The sequence below is a fragment of the Sphaeroforma arctica genome (genome assembly GCF_001186125.1).
Source record: "Sphaeroforma arctica JP610 unplaced genomic scaffold supercont1.251, whole genome shotgun sequence".
NCBI lineage: Eukaryota > Ichthyosporea > Ichthyophonida > Sphaeroforma > Sphaeroforma arctica.
The window spans coordinates 45,388-54,112 of NW_014040307.1; the positions used below are offsets into that span (position 1 = coordinate 45,388).

Below are 8,725 nucleotides of genomic sequence, written 5' to 3' on the forward strand. Positions count from 1 at the left end.
GAAATTGAAGTCGAAATTTCCTTTGGATGCATCGAATTCTAAATTTTTGATACCATGCAGACAAATAGAGTACCTGAGCATGTTTATATGGCGCCGGAAAGGAATTTTGTATACAGAAACAATGCTATACCTGCATAGATCCTCGGGTACCATTGATCTACAATTTTTGTAAACATCCGCAGCCGAAATACGGTTCCTGGACAGATCATGTTGAACCTAACCACAATCCCAGAGGAATTGGTGCATAGGATATGCTCAGAGCTCTGCTTGTCCGATGTCTATGAGCTGCGGGCCACATGCACATATCTACAAACTGTGATTAGTAACACGCCGGTGATGAAGGACCTGCGAGTGCAGGTATGAGCATTCTACTACTTTCTTCGCCTAAAATCTGAGCTGATCCGAATATGATATGTCGAAGCTTGAATTGGCTGTACAGATGCAATGGGATCTACTGACTGTGATATGTATATATATGTGAGTCACCTGTGGCTTCAAATGTGATCCACGATGTAGCATTTGATAAGGGGGTATTGTTAATTCTTCACAACATCATATGGGTTCTTAAGTTATTCTCGTATGTCCTACCCAGGGATGGGATCGGTTTGAGCGTATGCGGAGTGTGTTTCCTCGCGTATCCGTCGCTCTAGCGTTGGGATCAGAGGACTACGTGGAAAAGTAAGTGGGCGATTTCGACCTGCCTTTCATCACGTTTGTATCATTTAGTATGCAAACTAGTTTGCTCTCCTGTATTTGTGCGTATTCGCACATGTAAACCTGACAACAAATCTCTAATCAATTTCGTCAAGTGAGTAACGTCAATCATATGTGATCTGTCATATTAAAAATCGGTTGAATACAGTGTATACAAGCACAGCTCAGCACATACATAATTGCGATGAACACAACGGGGTGTATTCATATTAAGACACTGAGTTATTCGCAAACGATATTATATGATTGAATGCAAGAAAAAGCACAAAGATTCGAATATAGCCTCACATTTCGTTAAGCGGATGGACTTGTGCGTTTTCAATGCCGTGAACGCCTGTCTGAAGTCTGTGCGTCAATCGCACAATTGCTTGTAGATAAATTCATGCATGGTAGATAGTGTGTACTTCCCATGTGAAAGTATCATTGCTGATGGCGTTGGTCAACTCATTCTACTCGTTCATTAATTTTCGTACGTTTCAATCGATGTGCATGGTGACTCATGTGCACTCGTGATCTTTCGGGACATTCCCAATACGCAGTGTGGATGCGTTGATGGCGAAGCATGCGTGCTACATCAACGGGCTAGATCTCTACAATAGCCGTTTGGATGAGGTGTCCAACTTCGTCCATCTGCTGCGTGGCATTCAATCCCTCGACATAAGCTTCAATAATGTGCAAAGCTTCCCTAATTGTAAGTCCACTTAATTCACACTCAGTTCAGTGTCCCTTGTCTCAGTACTACCTGATACAATAGCGTGTACGTCCAGAGCCCATCGTGCACTAGTCGGCTCCTCGGAGATGGCTGCATCATGACCTTTGTATTCAATCTCGCCTTGCGGAAAAGGTTATGATACGAGTATTGTGCCACATATTACAGTATTCCTACTGGCGCAGATACTGAGGTATTGCGTTTTGGATATTCTTGTCACTGGAGTTATGTAGCCGAAGGACTCCTCGCTTCTAACTTTTAACATAAATCTGCGACAATGCCTTTACGTTCGATTTATATAATGTTGCCCATCTGTGTACCATGTGCTTCTCATCACGAGATTTTGTCTAGATATGTCGCAAAGGCAGATGCCTGTACGTCCATGAACGTTAGTCTGTGACTCGCACCAAGTCGTAAACCCAAAATTTCTTATTTTGATCTGCTCTTCGCTATTGCTTTCTGTACTGCACATCTGGTCGCATGACTCCTCATAGTGTTCTTCCGGTTCAGAGGTCTGTCCACTCCACTCACCCCACTCCACCCCTTCCAGGGCTGTGCCACCTGCACACCTTGCGAATCGGCAGTAATCCACTGCGCAGTTTGGACGCCATTTGTCGATTGACATCACTGCGATTACTCGATCTGTCGTATCTGACTCGCCCGTCCGATGTGCTGACCGAGGCGCAAACAGGTCCACTAAGCAATCTCAAGCAGCTGGCCACGTTGTCTCTGGCTGGTATGTGCTTTAAACCTTTGCATTCCATCTCTCACGTAAGATTGTATAACTTCTGCTCGTATTAGTATGCTCGCCTGTGTTAATATACGTATGTTCGCATTATTCCACCTAATAGCTGAATTCACAGGCACTGATCACTTTACTGTGGCTCCCTCGCAGGCAATGCTTTGTTGACGATCCCGTCGTTTGTGTCGAGTTTGTCGCGGCTGAGCACACTCTACCTGCAGGATAACAACCTCACATCGCTGCTGCCGCTCGCATGCGTACCTACACAACCGCATAAGCTCATACCCACACAAACACGCACGTATGGCACCTACGCCATTGACAAGTGTATGCGGCTTGTAGGTGCGCAGTCGTTGCCACACTTAGAAAGCACCGCAACATACAGGCCAGCACATGCTGCGAGAACACATACGGAGGAGGTGGACACAGACGTACGCGACACCAGAAGGGATGACGTACATGACGCAGTCTCTGATAGCACTGTAAGAGAATCCCCGTCCACCGGCTGTGCGTCTAATGAGCAGCCCACAGTTAGGCAACCGCTTAGGGGCCTGCGCAAAATCAATATTAACTCCAACAAGATTGCAGCCTTACCAGCGGATATGAGTGTGTACCACCCACACTTGCATGTGCTGCTGGCGAGTGACAACCGATTGGAAACGTTAGACTCGCTGGTGCAGCTGCGTGAGCTGAAGGAGCTGGACGTGAGCAGCAACTGGCTGACGTACAAGAAGCACGAGCAATCGGTGAAGGAGAATGAGGTGGTGTACCGGACTGTGCTTAACGACTGTCCACACGGTAAGTGCTTAGATGATGCACCTGGTGCTGGGGGTGCCAGCGGGCTCACCTACACGCAAGCTTGGAAATTGGCTGGCAACAAGTCGCAGCTCAGACTGAATGAGCCGCGTGTGTACCAAATGCTGCACAGTCTACGAACAAGAGACATGCGATACAATCACACCGATATAGAGAAGTGGATGGAGTGGCAAGCGACAGAGGTGCATAGCAGGACACAGGTGCATAGCAGGACACAATTGAGCGCACCAGATTGGAGACACTCCTGTTCACAAATGCTTTCAGTCGATGCTGAGTGTCTGATGGATGCAGAGGCAATTGCGAGTTCGCTTTGCTCATCGTGTAGCCGTTGTTGCTGCTGCAGTTCTCCCTGTACCTGTGAGTGCAAAACATCAAAACAGAAAGAGAAGGAGGAATACGCAAAGAAAAAGAAAGAATACGGGGTCGTGGAGCGTGTGTGGTACGCAGAGGCAACCGTGCTCCGCAGTGGCCCCAGTTCAAATGTAGAACAAACTAGCAATACAATATTAGATAGTCTTGGCCATGGCCAATTAGATGCGACGAATCGTGCTGCGTAGGAGCCACGTGGCTACACAGAATCCCGCGCAACATGTGCCGTCACTCAACTCATTGAACGTAGAATGTCATGGACCCAGGGGGATTTTCAGAATAAGTGTGGCCGTGAACAACCCAGAATCGAGCCTCGAGCGTTTTATTTTGACGATATGGACGGTTTCATTTTACCTTCAGTCGGCACAACTCGACACAACTCCCGTATGATTCCCCAGAGATTCATTTGATAGACGCAATAGGATAGTTCCATTGGAGAAACAGCTCAATTGGGTGTGGTGAGCATGCACATGCTCAACAAAGTTGATTGTATATTCTTCTCCGATAGCCTGTATGCCAGCTATTGGGGCAGAACTTTAGAGGTATGCCACTAGGCGTACGGCGTCAAACTCCAATATTAGATATTTCACTATCCATTCAGAGCTAAAAATAACACAAACAGCTAGATGACCCTGAATGAACAGAGTCGATTGGCCCTCGGTGATTAAAGCAGAGTCTGCTGAACTCGCATATGAGGGGTGCTCTGTAGCTGGCAATGTCGCGAAAGGTGTCCCCCAGACTAAATTGATATCCCGTACGCCCAGATTATCTCTTAATCACGTCATCCGGCCATAGACTACGTTGCTCCTCATTCTTTATCTGCAGCACAACACTCGTCTAGTTGTTACGAAATCTCTTTAATAAATGGATGCTACCGACCAGTCATTAAGCGATCTCTATATTAGGAAACACGGAAAATAAGCTTGCTTTCAGAACACAAAACAGTCGCGTGCATAAGCATGTCCGTGTCCATAAAAAGTAACTGATATGTTTTCGTCATATACTTTTGCGAGATACCTCTGTGTCCCCTTTCTCGTTCAGCGAGCAGCACTATCAATTCACCAGTGGCACGTACAGTAGCTTTGAAGGCATATGAGATCATTCTGATGTTCATTCAAGAGAAGGCAAGTGCATGTGTGAGACCACTGTACAGTTCTTGGTGCCTATTTCTTATAGCATTATATATTGCGGCTGTGTCCTCACTCTGTATCTCCAGTACTAAACAACCCAGAACCGGCCATAAGTGATCTTCTGGAGGTGAAAATCACAACAAAGCCCATTCTGGGAGACTTCGTCTATGATTCCAATCGGCAAATTGTCCGCACGAGTCTCATGCATGGGCTTTATAAGACAGCCACAGGCATTACTACTCTTGTTGCTAGCACATTGTACTTTGTTTAAAAATCATATTTTAACTCACGCAAACAAAAACCCTAACACTCGGATACAGTACTACACAAACAAAATTTGTTGGTCGCTGTGGTGTAAGTATCAACTCCTCCGTACCACCTGGCTAACATTTAATCTTTATCACGTTTCTACCCTCATCTCAGATATCTACTTCGATCTACGTAACTTTTTTAAAAATCCCTGCTATATTGTCTGGTATTCCCGAGGATTTTAAACCCTTCTGCTAATTCGTTCAACATACTAATTGAATTTCTTGACACTGAGACAACACTTCGCTAAATACAAAGTTTTCTGATTGACGCACACACGGGGCTGGCCATTTGTCCAGCAGAATAGCTTGTTTTGGTTCTTAACCTTTTGTTCTTCTGTCCATCAAACATGGAAGCAAGAGGCGCATTCTATATACATTTCAAAAATGTGCTATTACCGATAAGATATGCGTTTGTTATCACGGTGGATCCACCTGATACAACTGAATCCACAGTACAGTATTTTAATACATGAGAACACAATTACATTCCAGTGCTTTTAAACCCCCCCCCTTCGTCGCCAATTTTGTAACACATCGAAAGGCCATCAAGACTACCACTATTACTGTTCATATTTCTTATCTGTTCGTTTTGTTTGTGGGTTTGTCCTGCGAGATAAAGGTTTTCATGTGATTATTCTATTATTGTCTGAAAGGGTAGTGGTCGGGAATAGACTCAACTGCTAACTAGCTTACGATTTATTTAGATAGTACATTTAAATATTTGCATAAATTCTGTGTATTTCATTTTTTTTTAGTTTGATTCTTTTGCTAGGATGAATGGGGGCTACTTCGTGATGCAATGTATTAAAGTGTAGCTTATCACAGCCAGTATTTTGCTGTAGATAATAAATATAAGCTTTCCAGCATTCGATGGCGACAGTGTATCCCATACTCACAATAAAATTTCTTCCGCGAAAACTATGTACCACGGGTTTCGTCTATATAGATCACAACAGAGCAAGGAAGGAAATGGGCGAGTCAAGGTAGGATGAATGGGGGCTACTTCGTGATGCAATGTATTAAGGTGTAGCTTATCACAGCCAGTATTTTGCTGTAGATAATAAATATAAGCTTTCCAGCATTCGATGGCGACAGTGTATCCCATACTCACAATAAAATTTCTTCCGCGAAAACTATGTACCACGGGTTTCATCTATATAGATCACAACAGAGCAAGGAAGGAAATGGGCGAGCCAAACGTGCTTTCCATACACTGGAGGATTGGGCTACCATAATTATGGATTCGACTGCATTAAGTCATAAATGCACAGTCGCGTCTTTGTCTAAACTGTTCTCTCTACAATGATTTTAGGTACTACCTCGGGAATACAACTGATAAAAGGGGTTACTGTCATGCTACTCGAATGAACAAACATAGACGATGTGCTCAAAACAAGATTTGATTAAGCAATCTAGTGTTAGGTGTGACACTTGTACACTTCAGGAAGTCAGACATAAAGTACGACCGAAATGATTTGGCATGGGATCCCGTCGTGTTTTAGGAAAGAATTACCTTATACTGTAGTTTATGTAGACTGCTGAATGTGGACTGCTATCTTGAGGAACGACCACCTGGTGTCGATGAACGTGATATCAAACTCCATATATTATACACTAATATACTATGTCATGTGTGCCTATCTCGCAGCTCACCTGTCCCACGGGTACTTATCATAACTTGAGTGACATTTTGTCACATCAATATTTATAAAATGGTTCAGATCTGGCAATTTGTTGTTGTGTCGTGGTGGATCAAAAAAGTATACTTATATTAGATGCTCAGTATGCGATTTGCACGCGCAGAATCGGTGTGTATCTTATTATTTGTATTTGCGAGGCGAGCAGTGTAGGGATCGCATACATATATACAAACTTTTCATTCTTCCGTATTAGCCCCTGGCAGGTCAGTGCGCGCTATAAGTTGACTGGTGAATACGACAAATCTTCACAGTTCAAATCGATATGATCATCATGGTTCTTTTAGGCGTTGCAACAACGCCAGCATTTCCAGGCGACGGCGAGTTGAGCTCAAAGATCTTCCCAGCCTATCACAGTGCGTGAACTATTTAAGCAATGTGCACAAACGAAAATGTTTTACAGTTTAGATCATACATTCATATTTCGTACTCAGAACGTTTTTTTTCACATTCGCGCGTCAACCATATTAGCAGACATTGCCCCAGTCCAGTTGTGGAATGGTAGGAATGTCGTGCAGGAAGCGATATACGAAGCTTCAGACACGGGACACGCTTCCCGTCGTACTGACTTTTCTGCTATGATCACTGCCACCTACTTTTGGATAGTCACCACTGGATTTCAAGCGAAAATCAAACAGGGGAGGACTAGCGCAACATGGCCAAGTGATTTGCTTTATACAGGGTTTAATCAAAACATCTGATCATACATCAGCAACTTAAAATAGTCACAACGGTTTCGAAAGTGTTGCCAAGAAACATCAATGTACACGTGCACACATCTGAATGTTGTATTCAACTATCAATGCTGCCTATAATAGGTAATGTAATACCTTCACTGCGCAGGGTCGTATCGAGAGGCGAAGAAGACCACAATGCGATAGTCTACACGAAATGTGATACTGGGTACTCTACCGAGCCAAATCGCTCACTGTGCATACACCTGCGAATTAAGCTGCATTAGTACTAGTCCTCATTAATACAAGCAACACATGGGTGTTTTTTCTTTTGATAAACTGGCCAGTGGAGCCAGAATATGAGCGATCGATATATATTCCGACCACCAAACTACCAGTGAAACCAGGTTCAAAGTAAGTGCTTGCCGCATCTAAATCCCACCTCGCGGCAAATTACAAATGATGCTTTCAAATGCCATGTTAAAGCACTCTTGTAAAAGCCGAACTGGACCCGACAGCGTTTGCAGCAATTAACAAATGCCCAGGGACATTGCCAGTGCTTTTAATGCATGGTCATTATACTAAACTATGTCTTGTAAGCCTGCGAATACTTCTCTCAGACTTAGCTCGCAAGCTACACTAGCATATTGGCCAAAGGGAATGATGGGACCCATGTACTTCTTGGATTGCTTCGTTATACAGAAGCTGTGAACTAGATCCACACGAGAGGTACAATGTTCCTTGTTGTGGGCCAAATACACTCGTTCGATGAGAAATATAATGGAGCAGCATACATGTGCTCATTGATCTCATTTCCAGCTGTCTACGTTGACTGGGACTATACTTTCAGAGCCTTCGTCATTACCTGTCTTATTTTACCCACTTTGACTGGCTCACCGGTAACACAAGCTGTGTTGTGGTGCGGAAATACTTTTCTTGTTTGTATTGAGCTCCGGTAAGTCAAAGTAGTATAACTTGCCCATCCAATAGAACAATGCTTTCATATCTTCCAGTAATGCTTCAATCACCGTATATAAAGTACCAGTAACTCCAGCTAAGTCTTACACTTCTAAAACCTAACCTTCATCGATTTGGGTTTATGCCATTTGGGCCAATATAGGTCGCACAATACAAACATATTGTTTATAAGACTGTACACTTTGGCACATCCTTTGCATCCTCTGAAAATTTTGGCTTGTTTTCATACATCTACTTAACTTCATTCAGATTGTTACAATTGCCAATCCATGCTTGGGAACAACAGTAACTCTCCCACCTACACCAAAATACAAGACAAATGTAGTATATAATACAGTACCCGACGAGTAGATCATTGTTCACTAGGCCATCTACTAGTTATTATATCAGCATTGCCAACTTAGTAAGTTTTTTTAATACAGATAACTTCATATTGGTCTATAACTCTTCAGCAGGCACATTAGCAACCCTCTAATATTTCGATATCATATGGCATACTTGTTGGTTATATATATATATATATATATATATATATATATATATATATATATATATATATATATAATATATATATAGAGTACGTAC

At 43.2% G+C, this 8,725-nt stretch overlaps 1 protein-coding gene across 1 annotated transcript; it reads left to right on the forward strand.

Moving 5' to 3' along the window:
* The first annotated feature begins 9 nt into the window (after nucleotides 1-9).
* SARC_04462 (hypothetical protein) lies at nucleotides 10-4,242 on the forward strand. Its single transcript, XM_014301710.1, has 5 exons — nucleotides 10-357; nucleotides 593-678; nucleotides 1,254-1,405; nucleotides 1,974-2,159; nucleotides 2,319-4,242. The coding sequence occupies exons 1-5, from the start codon at nucleotides 208-210 to the stop codon at nucleotides 3,536-3,538; spliced, it is 1,794 nt and encodes a 597-aa protein (XP_014157185.1). The 5' UTR covers nucleotides 10-207; the 3' UTR covers nucleotides 3,539-4,242.
* The last annotated feature ends 4,483 nt before the right edge of the window (nucleotides 4,243-8,725 follow it).

Excerpts from the sequence above, each read along its gene's own strand:
- SARC_04462 (XM_014301710.1), top strand. The coding sequence starts at position 208 with ATGTTGAACCTAACCACAATCCCAGAGGAATTGGTGCATAGGATATGC. Across the intron at positions 679-1,253 it reads TCAGAGGACTACGTGGAAAA|TGTGGATGCGTTGATGGCGA; the intron begins GTAAGTGGGCGA and ends CCCAATACGCAG. Across the intron at positions 1,406-1,973 it reads TGTGCAAAGCTTCCCTAATT|GGCTGTGCCACCTGCACACC; the intron begins GTAAGTCCACTT and ends CACCCCTTCCAG.